This window comes from Heterodontus francisci, chromosome 4 (genome assembly GCF_036365525.1).
Source record: "Heterodontus francisci isolate sHetFra1 chromosome 4, sHetFra1.hap1, whole genome shotgun sequence".
Lineage (NCBI taxonomy): Eukaryota > Metazoa > Chordata > Chondrichthyes > Heterodontiformes > Heterodontidae > Heterodontus > Heterodontus francisci.
In genome coordinates this window covers 170590758-170609826 of record NC_090374.1, presented here as the reverse complement: position 1 = coordinate 170609826, position 19069 = coordinate 170590758, and the positions used below count along the sequence as shown (strand labels likewise).

Genomic DNA, 19069 nt, shown 5'->3' with positions numbered 1-19069 from the left:
TGCAACACAAAAGCCAAGTAAAATGTTTCTGGCAAATATTTTACAAAACACAAATCCCAAATTGCTTTAATAAATTTTAATATCCATTTCCTAGCTAACAAAGATATGGATGCACCAAGACCAAGTAGAACTTCTGAAGCTTTTGGCAATCGAGACAGCAAATTCAAAATTAACAAAAAAATCTGTATTTTTTTTTTAAAAAACAAAATCTTTGTTAACAGAACTATTCCATAGTAGATACACTGTTCACTTTACAAGTAGAATCTATCCTTTCCAGGCTATGGCTTCTTGCTCCTACCTAAATATCTAATAGTACATCAGTAATTTGGAATCAAAATAAATCAACATTTTGAGATGAATCTGGTAGAATAACTAATGGCCATACTCCTCAGTTTCTATTTAAGAAAAGTGTGCAAGACTAGGAGTAGGAAGGATAGATAAAGACTGGTAAATTTGTGCATGGTCTGGACCATCCACTAGGGATTCCTTTCAGTAAGATCATAACTACAAAAAAATAATTTTTTATAAATTATTCCTCAGTTTCACTGTACTTTATACAATGAATGCACCCAGAGCAGATTTATTTTCCAGAGGCAGTATGATGTAATTGAAGGTTCACAGTGGTTGGCTGTTTTTTTTTTTGGAATAGCTATTATGATCTCTACCAATGGAAGTTCATTGACTGGATTAGGGGTTATTCAAAATACACCAGCACAGCCCCTCACTGTACCTATATGAAGAAATGGAAATCACAAAGCAGCCGCATCAAGAAAACCACTTTTTTTTTCAAGAAAATACATTTAAACATAATGATGTATTTCTAAATACTCAGACTTAAATAAATCAGCAGTTATAGCCTCATTGCTATATGAAAGTTAGCATGCTTCATATCATACCAACTGCTGATCAGCACGCAGGAAGATCAAAAACCAGGCCCCCTTCACTGAGAATTTAAAGCAGTGTGCATCCTAAATGTAACTAGCATTACTTGTTAGCAGTATTTTAGTTCAAAAGGTTTCAAGTCACTGGAGCTTCATTTGCCCAGTTTATGTTGTAATCTGGACTCATTGATCAGGTTACTGCCTTATCAGAACCATCTCACTGCAAACAAACATGACATTGCATACAGAATTGAAATATTTTCTTCAAATCGATGACAGAGGGATGAGCTGTTCAGTACATCATTCACTTGGACATCGCATGTTGGAAGCCTCTGAAGTATCCTTCTGATGGCCTTTCCAAGAAGTCTCACCATTTCCTGCCTTTTGCGTCCTCCTTCACTTTCCACTTCATGAGCTCCATACACGCACACCCCTTCTCAACAGATTCAGAGCTTTCAACTGGTACAAGGAACGAGGAAAGCAAAATCAAATTTGCGGTTATCCCCACCACCATCACCCCAATCCCCTCCTGAAAGGATTTCATTTCCTTACAGCAATACCAGCAGTAACCATTTTCTGTTACTTCGAATGATACAGCATAGAAGGAGGCCATTCAGCCCACTATGCTTGCGCTGGCTCTTTGAAAGAGCTATCCAAATAGTCCCATGCCCCTGCAAATGTTTTTTTCAAGTATTTATCCAATGCCCCTTTGGAAAGCTACTATTGATGCTGCCACTGGCCTCAGTCTACTCCACATCAGAACTTGATATGTAAAAACAATTTCTCCTACAGGCTCTTATAAAAGGGCTGTGAATTTTTGGAATTCTCTACGCTGATGAGCTGTGGATGCTCAGAGTATTTTCAAGAGAGGTCATAAGATTTTGGGGTACCAAGGGAATGGAGGGATATAGGAATAATGCAGAAAGGTGGAGTTGAGGTAGATGATCAGCCATGATCTTGTTCAATGGTGCAGTGGGCCTGAAGGGCCAAATGGCTGATTCCTGCACCAGCTTCTTTATTCTCCCCATGTACATGGAGGTCCCTCATACTTCACCCAAAGGCTCATTGCTCATGTGAGTTTTGATTGAGAGTGTAAGCAGACTGACTGGGCAGACAGAGCTGAGCCCAGCCAAGAGATCAGGGAATAGAATCTTGTCAGTTTTTTCTTTGTCTAACTCAGGACACAGCAGCCAATTGTTCCTCTACTGCTGCCCTGCATGAAAGTGATTAAATCTGGAATTGCCTTTATCTGCATGGATCAGAGATAGAAACTGCATCTCGGGGGAAATACTGAACACAATTTTTTTTTAAATCAGCGAAAGCCAACCATTAATACCTGCAATAAATAACACCTCAATTATAAACTCGACTATGCAATTGATTTACTTGTCTCATTTCACATTCCTGAAAGCCTACCTGGCCAAACTACAAGAGAACCTACCATCCCCAAGGGTGGAGGAGGACCTGGTGAAGGTACAGTGACTAGATTTATGTGGAACCATCTGAGAACAAAAAAAAAAAAAAAAAGAGTACACCCAACTCAGCTCACCTCTTGCCAAATCCCTTATCCATGCCTTTGTTACTTGACTATTTGAACACATTACTGGCCAGCCTCCCACATTCTCCTCTCTAAAACTTTTGTCATCCAAAACTCTGCTGCCCAAGTGAGACTATGTTCTAGTCGCTTGGGAAGAATGGATGTGTTTGAGGGCTTTTTGTTAAGCAAGGCCATGTGGTGATGATAGAGGTTTCAAAAAGGAGGTTGGAAACAGTACTGGAGGACTGACACAGGTTGGTAATGTCAGTGACTAGAGCAGAGGAGGGAACCAGAGAAGAATGGCCTAGAAGTGGCCATGGGGGTTGGGTTCAATCTTAGTTTGAGGTTTGGGAGGAGAAACTAGGGAATGGGGGGGGGGTGGTCATAGGCACCAAGTTGGACCAAAATACAGGGAAACAGTTGGGAGTTATGAGAGAGGCAGCTGTGTGAATGGTCCTGATTTCAGGTGATACAGTAATGCCAGCGAACCTGAATCCAACGAGATGGCATGAAGTTGCAAATATATATAGAACTCTCAGTAAAACTCAATAAAATAAAAAATATATAATGCAAACAGTGCAGAAAACTCAACTTTCTCATGAAAGATCCACTGACTGTAGACAAGATTAAGGCACGCCATGTTTCTATTCTGCAAATGCAAAAATAAGCTGAGGTGAAAAGAATGCAGCTTTAAAATTGGATGTTAATTCTCAAGTGTAGGAACCTCATTTGTAACCAACTGGAGTTTGTTCATTGTTTATTAATGCATGCATCGCAGTGATGTTGCACTTCAAGTGTTTCTTACTCGTTTAGTACAATGTTCATTGGTACACAGTACAATTAAGTTTGATGTTTTCACAATGGATGTTTTCCAATGCTGACCAAAAGATTTTAAATAAAATGTTTAATTAGGTATTTACTGTTTAGTTTCAGTTTTATGATCCTGTTTTATTAATTACAGTTCATCCTCCATTTCTGTGGAATATTTTTAATTCATTAATTCAGAGCAAATATACATTCATTTAAGGAATAAAAATCCCATGGGAAAGTGGTCCAACTGTGGCAGAGAACTTATAGTATTAAAGGAAGTTTATAAATGTTGCCAAAAAAAGAATAGTAAGCCCAAGAATTGGTTGGACTTTAGAATTCAGCAGAGGATGACAAAGAAATTGATTGATTTTTTTTTTTTAAATGAATGACAGTAAAACAAGAGACATAAAAAGATTTTAAAAGCTTCTATAGGTGTGGAGGTAGAAAAAGATTAGCAAAAGTAAATGAGAGTCCATTACAGTCAGAGATATGTGAAATTATAATAGAAAATAAGGAAATCGCAGAGACATTAAACCGAGCACTTAGAAAATCATAATTGGGCAGAGTCACAGATTTATGAAAGGAAAGAAGGGAAGTAGTGTTCGACAAATCTTAGTTTTTTTTGAGGCTGTAACTAGCAGGCTAAATAAGTAGGAACAAGTGGATGTAATATTCTTGGATTTTCAAAAAGCAGTCGATCAGCTGCCACACATGAGGTTATTGCACAAATTAGGGCTAGTGGGATTGGGGGTAATACATTAGCATGGATTGAGGATTGGTTAATGGACAGAAAAGTGTAGGAACAAACAGGCATTTTCAGAATGGCCAGCTGTAACTAGTGGGGTGCCACAAGGATCAGTGCTCGAGCCTCAGCTATTTACAATCAATAGCAATGACTTAGATGAACAGACCGAGAGTAATGTATCCAAGTTTGCTGACGATACAAAGTTAAAAGGGAAAGTAAGCTATGAGGAGGATGAAAAGAGGCTGCAGAGAGATAGACAGGTTAAATCAGTGGGCAAGAATGTGGCAAATATGTGGAGAAGTGTGAAATTATCCATGTTGGTAAGAAAAATAGAATTTTTATTATTTTTTTTAAATGGAAAGAGACTGGGAAACATTGAGATTCAAAATATGCAGTTACAGCAAACAATTAAGCATGCACACCAAAGGAAGGACATATTGCCTTAGTGTGAAACAGATTCTTGGGATGAGGGTTTTGACCTATGAGGAGAGAGTGAGTAGACTAGGCCTATATTCCCTGGAATTTAGATAAGAGGTAATTTCATTGAAACATAAAATTCTTAAGGGCTTGACAGCATAGATGCTGGGAGACATTCTTCCTTAATTGGGGAGTCAGAGTTTTAGAATAAAAGAAGTTGGCCATTTATGATAGCGATGAGGAGAAATGTCTTCACTCAAAGGGTTGTGAATCTTTGGAATTCTCTACTTCAGACAGCTGTGGATGCTCAGTCGTTGGGTATATTCAAGACTCAAGTCGATAGATTTTTGGGTACTAAGGGAATTAAGGGATGTGGGGATAGTGTGGGAAGGTGGAGTTGAGGTGAGGTAGATGATCAGCCATTATCTTGTAGAATGGTGCAGCAGGGTCGAAGGGCCGAATGTTCTTAAATTACTTACCATTGTCGGGGATGCAATGGTCAAGGTAATCCGCCATTAAATTCCTGAGTGCTCGCTTGTGGGGTAACCCTAAGCAATGTGGGAACACGACTGATGTGTCAATGACCATGCTGTGTATAAGCTGTGAAGAAAAAGAATTTCATGAGAAAAGGATAAAGCTTCTCTCTGGTTGAAGAAAATCTTCAATGCAAGCTTTTCATTTAAATTAGCAACATTAAACCACATAATTTAGCTATATAAAATGGGCATCATGTGGGGGCACATATCACATCTATAATACATTGTCTTGCATTACAGGGCAAGAAAATCTGCACCAATCACCATCAAACTGGAGGAACCAATGACCAGTGTTTACTATTGCAATCAATGAATCTCTATATTAAATGGTGAGAATACAATGAGCTGAGACACTGGTGCATGCAGTAATTTAGACTTTCAAATCTAAAGAACTGGATTCCAATATATATCAAGATAAATGGTCTCCAATTATGCTAGGCACCAAATGTGAAGTGACCGGAGCGGTTTTTTCCACCTCACATTCTGTAAATTTTAGTTTTTTTAGTTTTAGAGATACAGCACTGAAACAGGCCCTTCGGCCCGAGTCTGTGCCGATCATCAACCACCCATTTATACTAATGCTACACTAATCCCATAGTCCTACCACATCCCCAGCTGTCCCTATATTTCCCTACCACCTACCTACACTAGGGGCAATTGCTAATGGCCAATTTACCTATCAACCTGCAAGTCTTTGGCATGTGGGAGGAAACCGGAGCACCCAGAGGAAACCCACGCAGACATGGAGAACTTGCAAACACCACACAGGCAGTACCCAGAATTGAACCCGGGTCACTGGAGCTGTGAGGCTGCGGTGCTAACCACTGCGCCACTCATATTCCAAACTGTTCTCCATCACCAACACAAGCTCTGACAATTCTACCTCCCCGACCAGATCTTCAGAAATATCTTTTCCACACTTTCAATAGGGCAATCCCAATTCTTTTCCCTGCCAAACATCTCCTTTCACTCCTTCCCCCCCATCAATGCAGAGACTCCTCCCTCACCTACCACTCAACCAATTTGTGCAATATTACAAAGGATTTAAAACATTAAAAAAAGTCAGTTATTCGGCCCAACAGGTCAATGTTGGCAATATGGATTCATCTTTCATGACCTACATTATTTCATCAAAAAGCATATCCACTTTCCAGAATCATTGCTCCTCTGCAACCTGTTTGGTCACTTCTATTCATCTTACTATTTTGCTCATTCCTGTGTTTCTTTAATGTCTTCAATGCTTCTTTGTTTTGCTTGACTGATGATCTTTTATATAGGAACCTCCCATTTTTGTCTTAAACACAAATATTAAACCCATTAACTACAGCTGTGCTGAGAGTTCCTCCTCCATTTCCCTTTTCATCAAAAGGCTTTCCCATTTTTTCAGTCTTCAGTATTTTCTCTTCATTCAAGACTGCGACCAGTGGCTTTGTTTGAACAGTTTCAATCTGGTTCTAGCAAGCATTGCATCAGCTTACCCCTAATTCAGCACCAACTGTCAACCTCACTCAGAGGCTGCTGCAAGAGCTGGATAATGTCACACCAATACAGCAAGTGTTCTTTGCCCAAGGTACATTGTGGAAGCTTTGTTCTATGAACCAGTTTCTATATGTATGCTGATAACACCCAGCTCTACCTTACCACCACTTTCCTCCTTCATCGTCTGTCTAAGTTGTCACAAGGCTCATTCAAGATCCAGTACTGAAATCAGCAGAAATTTCCTCCAATTAAATGAGGAGCGAACCCATTGTCTTCATCCACACCACAAACTCTATTCCCTTGCCACCAATATTCTCACTGTATGAAGCTGAACCAGATCACTTGCAACCTTGGTGGCATATTTGACCCCAAGATGAGCTTCCGACCACAAATCCACACCAAGACTGCCTATTTCCACCTCTAACTTCGCCTGACAGTCCCTGCCTTAGCTGTCAAAAGCCTCATCCTTGCCTTTAATACCTCCAGACTGACTATTTAAACTCTGCCAACTTTCTATCTTGCATCTTTCATAAACTTGAACGCATCCAAAACTCTGCAGCCCATATGCTAACTCACACCAAGTCTGAGTCCCCCATTATTCCTATGTTCACTGACCTACATTGACCCCTGGTCCAACAATGCATCAATTTCAAAATTCTCATTCTAGTTTTCAAATTCTTCCATGCCTTTTCACCACCCTCCCCCTCCCTTCTCTCTCTAACCTTGTCTAGCCTCACAACCCTCATATCTGTACCCCTCCAATTCTCATTCCAGTTTTTAATCCCTCCACTATTGGTAGCTATGCCTTCAGCTGCCTAGGCCCCAAGGTCTGGAATTCCCTCCCTCAACTTCCCTGCTTTTCAGCCACTCTTCCCTCATTTAAAACGCTTCAAATCTACCTCTGACCAAGATTTTGGTCACCTATCTTAGTATTTTCTTAAATAGAGTCCAATTTTGTTTGATTACATTAAAAGGCACTATATGGTTAACAGTTATGCTCTGACATGTTGACACTTGAAGTGTTCCAATCCCAACAATAACCTACCTTTGAACACAAAAATGTGTCAAGGTACAGATAATGCAGCCACCAAACAAAAAAGGTGGGCGTGCATGTACCATTAAGTATCCTCTGACGCTTGTTGTAAAACAAAATACGTTGAATTCAATTTCAGCTGAGCAGGGTAACTTTGTAATCAATAATAACAAAACCATGGTTCTTCTTTCAAAGAAATAAGCTAATGTCAAGCTATCAAAGTAACCCTTACCAATCATTTGTATCTAAACAGCTCTTTGATTCCAATTGCCAAGTTCTCATATAGCTGTACTATATGCCTGCTGTCACTAAACATTAAATGTCGTTATTTTCTTCTCCCAGGGCATCTCGAAGGAGATTTCATACCAAATAAGATAAGTGAGTCATGCAGGCCAAGAGTTAACGAGCACTCAGTTCAAACTAAAGCCCAAGTAAGCTCTTGAAATCTGATAGTTATCTCCTGATGCTCAAGTCTACAAGGAGAGCCCTTTTACTGACCTTGTTGCATTATTTGTAGCAATTCTCAGGAAAACCTCCTACTTCCAGGTACCTGATAACTCCTGCAATCCCCATTTTAGAATTCAAATTGAAGATTAACTAAATCTCCAAAAGCCCAGAGCTGGATTACTAAATGCTTACGATTTATTGTATGTTCAGTGTGGTTAAAAAATATTATCTTTTCTAAATTTGGCTGTGGCATGCAGTTTCTAATGAACACAAATAAAATACATCTGTAATCATGTCCACATATTGAAAAATTTTAAACTGTCCAATAATTAAGGCAGGTTCAGAGTGAAGAATGGAGTGGAACAGGGTTGCGTCCTACACCCACTCGGCTTGGCATCTTCTTCTCCATGCTTCTTCCTGACAGATATGGAAGGAGTCTACTGGCACACTAGGTCAGATGACAAGCTCTACAATCTATCAAGGCTGAAAACGAAGAAAAAATAATTCACACCTGATCAGAGAACTGAAGATGATGCGCTAGTCACTCACAGGGAAACTCAGCTATAAAGACTCGGACGGTTTTTTCCATGCCTGTAACTTGTTCTCCTTGACTGCAAGGGTCAAGAAAACTGTGGTCACAGGACACACTGCCCTGATCAAATTAAACATCTGACTGGAAATGGTTAGCAAATTCTATTACCTTGGGTCCATGGTGACAATCAATCTGTCCCTTGATGCAGAGCTCAATACAGCATAGGGAAAGCAGCTATCACTTTTGGCCGACTTGCGAAACATGCATGGAACACCACCAAGCTGACCCTTAGGATCAAGCTGACTGTTTATAAGACCCGTGTTTTCAGCACCTTGCTGTATGGCCGTGAAACATGGGCGACTTATAGCTACCAGGAAAAGCAGCTCAATAACTTCCATCTTTACTGTCTGAGACAAATTATGGGTATATCCTGGCAGGAAAAAAAAAAATCACAAATCCAGCAGTCCTCTCAAAGGCAGAGCTCCCAAGTGTGACACTAATCAAATAGAGGCAGCTTCAGTGGACTAGACATGTCCGCAGGATTGAAGATTGTCACATAGCCAAGGACCTCCTGTATGGTGAGGTAGCTGGGGCCAGACAACCAGTGGGGTGCCCAAAGCTCTGCTTCAAGGCTGCTTGCAAGCATGATATGAAGGCCCTAAATGTCGATTATTGCACCTGGGAGTCATTAGCTGGTGAAAGAGGCAAATGGCAACACATCTTGTGGTCTGGTGTGCACTACGATAACCAGTTGCTACAGCAGCTTGACTACAGGTGTCAGCGTCACCTGGCAGCTTCATGTGAGGCACTTGTGGCACAACCTGCTTCTCAATGATTGGCCTTCACAGCCATTAGCAAAGATGCACCAAGAGAAGACACCCCACCTAAATGGATTGTTTGCTACATGTCCATCATCTTTCATAAATGGAAGGGTGCCAACCAAGAGAATGCATCAATGATACAGTCTAAGCCAACATTAGCTAATAGCTGCTTTTATGTTGTACAAATCTGTTTAATCAGTGACAAGTCCCAAACATGCAGGTCTTGCAACCAGTTGCCAACCCATATCAAAATGGTCACAATTCAGGGAGGTTACCAGTCAGGAAAATCTAGTGTCTCCACCCAACAATATCCAATAAGGCAGTGGGTCTACAGAAAAATTCCCCATAATGGCAAGGACAAACTAGACCCAGTCAAATTAAAACAGAACTTAAAAGTACAATATATACACAAGAAAACTTAGCAAGTTTACCACAAAAACAAAAAGTAAGAGGCATAGAGGCACCAGAGCCATTCCTCCATGGGCGTTTCATCTTTCTGTAGTGCAGAGAACTGACCTCAGGCTGTACTGAAAGGTCAACTCATTTAAATAAATCTAGTTCTCCTAGCACATATTGCATGTTGCGCTGAAATGTGTAGGGAGCAGGGATACCATCAGCAGCGTTTAACTAGTTGAGAGCAGCCTGGATGGGACTTGAACAATTTGACACCATTTAACCAGTTTGTTAAGTGGTTAAATTGGCCTGGGGACACAAGTGTTAAGTACACACTTTATATATTTTAATAATGTTGTTTTACAAGACATTTTCAGTGTAAGCTCAGTCCATCAGATGGAAAAGACTCAGCCCCACCTCAGATGATGCATTCAAGTCTCTGGAGTGGGGCTCAAATGCATCAGAGGCGCAATCCCACCACTGATCCAAGGCTGCCCAGTTTTCCATCATTCTCACTACTGAACTTGGAATACATAAAGTTCAGCAACAGTCACCTACTTGATTTGGATTTTTTTTTTTAAAAACAAGGACAATGAACATTTTATTCAAAAACAAAGCTGAAGTGCAAAATGTGCCTCAAATTCTGATATTTAGAGGCCACAGATCTTCATTCACATGAAGCTTTAATTTTAGCCTGGAGGAAAATGAAGCTAGAATAATGGGGCAAGCTGTGGTTATTTTCTTTTAATGATTTCATATCTACGGTTACATAAAACCTAGAAAGTCACTAAAAAAAAGGTATTGTCTTTTTTTGTGACAATTTTGACTGTGGCTGGGAAAACAGAGCCTTTCGTCATAATTGAATCATACGCGAGTAGAGCAGGGACTTGAAGCTACTTCATCTCCTGTTCCTAAGCTAAAGTAGTTAGAAGACTATTTCATGAAGTGGAGGCTATTTTAAAAAAGGCCATTTATCAGATAGCAAAGGGTAAGCAATTACCCAATGTTTGAATCCACTTGATTTAAGCATGTTAATTTTTTCTTGAGGTTTCATTGATAGTTATAGTATATGCAAAACAAAACAGGCACAGTGTAAATAATTTGATTTCTTTTCTTTGACAGAACAGTTTAGTGGGTTCAAGCTCAGACTTGTGCAATTACTACACTAGGAAAGTAGTCTGAAACTCATGAAGAACACAACTCAGGATAAGAACGGCGCTAAATCATTTTGGAACTAGAAGATGCAATTGGTGTATGGGAGGGCAGGGAATAGAAAGCTTTTAGACAAAAGAATTAAGATTAGAGCTCTTATGAACAATGTTTTTTTCCTGCAGCAGGTCTAGTCAAAATTCATTGTCCAGAAGTTAATGTGGAAAGTGAATCAGTGAATGAAAGCACTCTCAGCCACCTTAGAGAGAAGGGGCTCATTCCCTCATTACAAAATGTCCAACACATTTTTTTAGGCTTTGTTCCACCTGATCAAAATTTTAAAACATCTTTTTGATGCAGGATTATAGCAGATTTCTGGTTTCACAGGCGAACAGGTGCTTTAAAATCACATTTTAACCGTTCACAAGTTGCATCAAAGCTCTGTACACCCCAGTGAAAGGAAACTAGCTTAGGTACATTTCAGAAAGCTCTAGATTCAGCAATATTGGACATAAGCTAAAATTATTTCAAGGGCATTTTATGCAAAACTCCTTCACTTTCACAGCAGTTGAAAGACTCAAAAATGTCATTTTACCTTGAACATAAGCAAGTCTTTGTCCAAACTATGACCAATCAAAATGGTGTCAGCACTGAGCATGGCCAGTAATGCTGCCTGAACTTCAGTGAGAGTTGTTTTTGCATTCATCAAGTCCTCTCGAGTCACACCTGAAAACCTACACATTGGAAGTTTAAAACTTAAGACATATACTACTAAAAAAAACAATCTTAACAGAATGGAGTTAATTTTTAAAAAAACACAATAAGTCATTTAAGTGCATCTGATGCAATGTGGCCCAGGGGTGGGTGGGGGGGGAAAGAGGGAAGTGCAGGATAAGGTGAGCTTTTTCTTTTCACATCAAAATTATAAGCCTTTGTGTGTGTATAGCCACATCGCTATATATATTTAAAAAAATTAATTGCACAATGCTGAGGAAAGCTCCCCATGGTTACTTTGCCAATTAAGGGGTTAAAGTATTTTCAAATTTTTCTAATGTCTTATACCGTGAATACATTATTTCTATTTATGTGACTTTTGAAAATATGATTAAATTCTCAGCTGAAGACTTAAAGCATATTTTTTTTTTTAGGGCTAACGTTGGCTTTTTTAAAAAATATCAAAACCACTTTATCTGATTGCATGTTTCACCCATTAAAACATGAATATAAGTGATGCATACAAATGTTTACTTACCTGGTGTTGTAATCAATCACTTCATTATCTGGTTTAACAAACACATCATAAACCACTTCAAGATTGGCACTGACCACACTTACACGAGCAAGCTCCCCTCCCTGCTTGGTGTAGCACTGGAATAGGAAGAGATATATTCAGCTTTTACAGGTGAGAAATGCATAGGTGAAGTTTTCATCCAATTAAAAATAATTCTAATTTCTAAAATTTATCAATATGGAATTTATATGAATACATCATTGTGGGGTGATGTGCATGTATGCACCAATATATCTTCTCTGGGTAATGAAGTGTTTTGCAGGCTACTGAAAGTTGAAGCTCGAGTCAGTTACTGAGAGGTCTCGAACAATATGCTCCATGGTTTCTGAATCCACTCCAGGGCTCATGCACTTAAACCCAGGCTGACACTTTGGTGCAATACTGTGTGTTGCATTGTCAGAGGTGCTATTACATAGAAGTTACAGGACAGAAACAGGACATTTGGCCCAATTGGTCCATGCTGGTGTTGACACTCCACACAAGCCTCCTCTCACCACATAGACATATCCTTCTATTCCTTTCTCATGTTTATCTAGCTTCCCCTCAAATGTATCTGTTATTCACCTCAACCATGTCTTGTGCTAGCAAGTCCCACATTCTCTGGGTAAAGAAGTTTCTTCTGAATTCCCTATTGGATTTATTAATGCCTATCCTATATTTATGGCCCCCTAGTTTTGGTCTTTAGTTTGCCAAAAGAGGCCCAGCCTTGTCAATCCTTCCTGATGGGCATCACCCTCCTCTCATTTTTCAGATGAAAAATGAAACCATGATCCCATGGCACTCAACAGGAATTCTTCCAGTGTCCTGACCAACATTCATGCTCAACCAACATCACTAAAACAGATTACCTGGCTTTTCATCTTGTTGCTCCTCATGGAACTGGTATACAAGCTGGCTGGTCAATGAATGCACGTCACAACTACTCTGAACTGTGACGTGCATTGGGAATGACTTCAGGATATGATTAACATGCTTTATATAAAAGTTTTATTTATTTTGGAAGATTTCCTTTGGAAGTTTTTTTTCAGTGCTACAAATAGTAACTAAGCTGCAGCAGAAACCAAACAAGAAATAGCAACGCTAACATAGATTTCCAATGTTTGTAGATTAATGTCTTTTTTCGTTTAAAGGTGGAGGAAGGGCAAGATCAGGTTCATAAAAATGAGAGGCTTCTTTTTATCTACATAAATATATGATTTGCCCCTCAAGCAGATTTGTTAAAGCTATGTTGATGTTTGGTAAGGTGGCACATCCCAGGTCTAGATACAACTTAGACTGCTTTCAGATAAGATGTAAACCCAAAGCCCCATCTGCTTTTTCAGTTGGGCACAAGATTCCATGGCACTATTTAAACAGCAGAGCAGTTCTTCCCAGTGTCCTGGCCAATATCAATATCAACCAACATCACAAGAACAGATAAACTAGGCATCACATTGCTGTTTGTGGGATCTTGTTGTGTGCAAATTGCCTGCCGTGTTTCCGACATTACAACGGTGACTACAATTCAAAAATACTTCATTGGCTGTAAAGTGCTTTGGGATGACCTGAGGTTGTGAAAGAGTTTATAAATGCAAGTCTTTCATTTCTTTCCTTCAGAGCTGAATCCCAGTATTCTAACTACAGGTTCCCATCAACTTTTGTTCTGCTTCGCAAGTCAAGAATCTGAACCATGTTTTCAGCAATTACAAGTATATAGCATAGATGGTATATTTTTAAAAATTCATACGGTGTCTTTGATATACAAAAAATGTCCCAGGGCACCTCAAAAATTGTAGAGGAAAAAAAAAGATATTCTTCGATCTGAAACATTAACTGTTTTTCTTTCCACAGATGCTGCTTAACCTGCTGAGTATTTCCAGTATTTTCTGTTCTGGTTTCAGATTTTGAACATCCATAGCATTTTGCTTTTGTATTGGTCTTTATCTGAATGCATGCAGCATTTGTAACAAGATAGATGAGCTGACGGCACAAATAGAAATAAATGAATATGATTTGATAGCTATCAGAGACGTGGTTGCAGGATGATCAGGACTGGAAACTCAATGTTCAAGGATATTCGATGTTCTGAAAGAATAGGCAGAAAGGAAAAAGGAGCTTTGTTAATAAAGGAAGGGATCAGTGCAGTTGTGAGCAATGATATTAGGTATAATAGATCATGATGTAGAATCAGTTTGGGTGGAAATAAGGAATAGCAAGGGAAAGAAGTCATGGGTGGGAGTGGTCTATAGGCCCTCGAGGAGTTGTCTCTCTGTAGGAGAGAGTATTACTCCTCAGGAAATAGTGGAGGCATGCAAGAAGGGCACTACAATTATCATGGGTGATTTTAATCTGCATATAGACTGGACAAATCAAATTGGCAAGGGTAACATGAAAGATGAATTTGTAGAGTGCATCAGGGATTGTTTCTTAGAACAATATTACTGAGACTTGGTTGAGGGAAGGGCATGATTGGCAACTAAATATCCCAGGATATCGATGCTTTCGGCGGGATAGAGAGGGAGGTAAAAGGGGTGGAGGAGTTGCAGTACTGGTCAAAGAGGATATCACAGCTGTGCTGAAGGAGGGCACTATGGAGGACTCAAGCAGCGAGGCAATATGGGCAGAACTCAGAAATAGGAAGGGTGCGGTAACAATGTTGGGGCTGTACTACAGGCCTCCCAACAGCGAGTGTGAGATAGAGGTACAAATATGTAAACAGATTATGGAAAGATGTAGGAGCAACAGGGTGGTGGCGATAGGAGATTTTAATTTTCGCAACATTGACTGGGATTCACTTAGTGTTAGAGGTCTAGATGGAGCAGAATTTGTAAGGAGCATCCAGGAGGGTTTTCTAGAGCAGTATGTAAATAGTCCAACTCGGGAAGTGGCCATACTGGACCTGGAGTTGGGGAATGAGCCCGGCCAGGTGGTTGAAGTTTCAGTAGGGGACTACTTTGGGAATAGTGATCACAATTCCGTAAGTTTTAGAATACTCATGGACAAAGACGAGAGTGGTCCCAAAGGAAGAGTGCTAAATTGGGGGAAGGCCAACTATACCAAAATTTGGCAGGAGCTGGGGAATGTAGATTGGGAGCAGCTGTTTGAAGGTAAATCCACATTTGATATGTGGGAGGCTTTTAAAGAGAGGTTGATTAGCGTGCAGGAGAGACATGTTCCTGTGAAAATGAGGGATAGAAATGGCAAGATTAGGGAACCATGGATGACAGGTGAAATTGAGAGACTAGCTAAGAGGAAAAAGGAAACATACATAAGGTCTAGGAGGCTGAAGAAAGACGAAGCTTTGGAAGAATATCGGGAATGTAGGACCAATCTGAAACGAGGAATTAAGAGGGCTAAAAGGGGTCATGAAATATCTTTAGCAAACAGGGTTAAGGAAAATCCCAAAGCCTTTTATTCATATATAAGGAGCAAGAGGGTAACTAGAGAAAGGATTGGCCCACTGAAGGACAAAGGAGGAAAGTTATGGGTGGAGTCAGAGAAAATGGGTGAGATTCTAAACGAGTACTTTGCATCGGTATTCACCGAGGAGAGGGACATGACGGATGTTGAGGTTGTAAACCTGAGTTCTTTTTGCCTTCAGTCTGGTTCAGTAAATATACAGAGTCGAATGTGTAGGTAAAATCAATTACCTTATTTGCACATTTAGCCGGCTGACTTACTCCAATACAACGACACTGACTCCACCCAGAGTCTGTCTGGTCCACTAGAGTAAGTAAGTTTGAGATACAGGTACTACTGTTTATACATTAAGATTCATGCTACACCTCCTTGTTTAACCAATCAGTGCGGTACAATTCGACTTCACCCACGTGGTGACATGCAGTACATCTGTTACTGAGGTTACAATACACTCCATTCTCAATACATACTTGTTACTAATAAAATATTGTTTTGTACCAGCAAGATAAAACAAAGCGGTCAAGCAAGCTAATTAGCAAGAGCATAGGAATCATCAATAACCATTCAGGTCTCAGTCCCTACATGGATCATGAGTTCTGCATCCTGCTATCTCTATTAGGTTTACATTCCTGAGTATTTCATGCAGTCTGCAGCTACAAGCAGTGGCAGCTCACGAAGATAAGAGGGGCCTAGCACTCCTTATCACTCACACAGGGATGGACATCATTTGATTCACAGGAGTCAATTTGTTCCAAACCACAGGGAGTCACACAATCAGGCCATAAAGAACAGATGTCCTTGCAATTACCAGTGTCGGCTAGTCTTTACAGTCTCACACGCTCTGCCTTTACTTTTAACTATTTCATTGTGGTTTCTGCCACTTAAAATCAAAGCTCAGCAAAGCTACTATTCCTAACTTGGCTATATTTCCCATTAAGCATAGTGCCATGCCTTTCTGCTCACTTCCACAAGGTTAGGGACAGATGTTTGATTACTCTAGGTCAAGTCGGCATAAGGAGGGAGGAAGTGTTGGGTATTCTAAAAGGCATTAAGGTGGATAAGTCCCCAGGTCCGGATGGGATCTATCCCAGGTTACTGTGGGAAGCGAGAGGGGAAATAGCTGGGGCCTTAACAGATATCTTTGCAGCATCCTTAAACACGGGTGAGGTCCCGGAGGACTGGAGAATTGCTAATGTTGTCCCCTTGTTTAAGAAGGGTAGCAGGGAAAATCCAGGTAATTATAGACCGGTGAGCCTGACGTCACTGGTAGGGAAGCTGCTGGAGAAGATACTGAGGGATAGGATCTATTTCCATTTGGAAGAAAATGGGCTCATCAGTGATAGGCAACATGGTTTTGTGCAGGGAAGGTCATGTCTTACCAACTTAATAGAATTCTTTGAGGAAGTGACAAAGTTGATTGATGAGGGAAGGGCTGTAGATGTCATATACCTGGACTTCAGTAAGGCGTTTGATAAGGTTCCCCATGGTAGGCTGATGGAGAAAGTGAAGTCGCATGGGGTCCAGGGTGTACTAGCTAGATGGATAAAGAACTGGCTGGGCAACATGAGACAGAGAGTAGCAGTGGAAGGGAGTTTCTTAAAATGGAAACGTGTGACCAGTGGTGTTCCACAGGGATCCGTGCTGGGACCACTGTTTGTGATATACATAAATGATTTGGAGGAAAGTATAGGTGGTCTGATTAGCAAGTTTGCAGACGACACTAAGATTGGTGGAGTAGCAGATAGTGAAGGGGACTGTCAGAGAATACAGCAGAATATAGATAGATTGGAGAGTTGGGCAGAGAAATGGCAGATGGAGTTCAATCAGGGCAAATGCGAGGTGATGCATTTTGGAAGATCCAATTCAAGAGTGAACTATACAGTAAATGGAAAAGTTCTGGGGAAAATTGATGTACAGAGAGATTTGGGTGTTCAGGTCCATTGTTCCCTGAAGGTGGCAACGCAGGTCAATAGAGTGGTCAAGAAGGCATACGGCATGCTTTCCTTCATCGGACGGGGTATTGAGTACAAGGGTTGGCAGGTCATGTTACAGTTGTATAAGACTTTGGTTCGGCCACATTTGGAATACTGCGTGCAGTTCTGGTCGCCACATTACCAAAAGGATGTGGATGCTTTGGAGAGGGTGCAGAGGAGGTTCACCAGGATGTTGCCTGGTATGGAGGGCGCTATCTATGAAGAGAGGTTGAGCAGATTAGAATTATTTTCATTAGAAAGACAGAGGTTGAGGGGGGACCTGATTGAGGTGTACAAAATCATGAGGTATAGACAGGGTGGATAGCAAGAAGTTTTTTCCCCCCCCAGAGTGGGGGATTCAATTACTAGGGGTCACGAGTTCAAAGTGAGGGGGGAAAAATTTAGGTAGGGGATATGCGTGGAAAGTTCTTTATGCAGAGCGTGGTGGGTGCCTGGAACGCGTTGCCAGCGGAGGTGGTAGACGCGGGCACGATAGCGTCTTTTAAGATGTATCTAGACAGATACATGAATGGGCAGGAAGCAAAGAGATACAGACCCTTAGAAAATAGGCAACATGTTTAGATAGAGGAACTGGATCGGCGCAGGCTTGGAGGGCTGAAGGGCCTGTTCCTGTGCTGTAATTTTCTTTGTTCAATACATTGCAGAACCTACCCAGGAATAGGCTATTTTAAATTTGGTAATGTGCAATGAGGTAAGATTAATAAGAGATCGCGTGGTTAAGGATCCTCTCAGGGGGGTGGGAAAAACGATAACATGGTAGAATTTCAAATTCAGTTTGAGGGTGAGCAACTCCGGTCTCAAACTAGTGTCTTCAACTTAAACAAGGACAATTACAGAGGTATGAAGAGAGAGTTGTCTAAAGTGGGCTGGGAAAATAGACTACAGGGGAAGTCAGTAGATGAGCAGTGGCAGACTTTTAAGCAGATATTTCATAACACTCAGCAAACATTTATTCCGGTCAGAAGGAAAGCCTCGATGAAAATGACGAACCGCCAGTGGATAACAAAGGAAGTTAAGGAGAGCATCAAATCAAAAACAAAGGCATACAAAGCGGCGAAAGTTAGTGGTAGGCCTTGGGAATTTTTTTTTTTTTTTAAATAAAAGAAACCAGCAGCAGATGACAAAAAAAACTAAGAGGGAGAAAATTGATTGAGAGAGAGTAAATGGGCAAGAAATATAAAACAGTTAGAGCTTCTACGAGTATATAAAAAGAGAGTAGCTAAAGTAAATGTGGGACCCTTAGAGGACGAGACTGGGGAATTAATAACTGGGAAATGGCAGATAATTTAAACCAATATTTTGCATTGGTCTTCACGGTGGAGGACACTATAAACATCCCATCAATAATAGATGAGCAAGGTGTAAATGAGAGGGAGGAACTTGTGACAATCTCTATCATGAGAGAAAAGGTGCTTAACAAGCTGATGGGACTAAAGGCAGACAAGTCACCAGGATCTGATGGCCTGCATCCAAGGATTTTAAAATTGGCTGCAGAGATAGTGGAGGCATTGGTCGTAATATACCAAAACTAGGTGGGAAGGCATGTTGTGATAAGGACACAAAGAATCTGCAAAGGGATTATAGATAGGTTAAGTGAGTGGGCAA

At 40.5% G+C, this 19069-nt stretch overlaps 1 protein-coding gene across 1 annotated transcript in view; it reads right to left on the bottom strand.

The window, feature by feature from the left end:
* Positions 1-1186: 1186 nt before the first annotated feature.
* LOC137368846 (RNA exonuclease 1 homolog) overlaps positions 1187-19069 on the bottom strand; it is a 60650-nt gene continuing 42767 nt past the window's right edge. The window contains 4 exon segments of the mRNA XM_068029052.1: positions 1187-1340; positions 4870-4990; positions 11376-11514; positions 12033-12148. Coding sequence (XP_067885153.1) covers positions 1249-1340; positions 4870-4990; positions 11376-11514; positions 12033-12148 — 468 coding nt within the window. The 3' untranslated portion in view covers positions 1187-1248.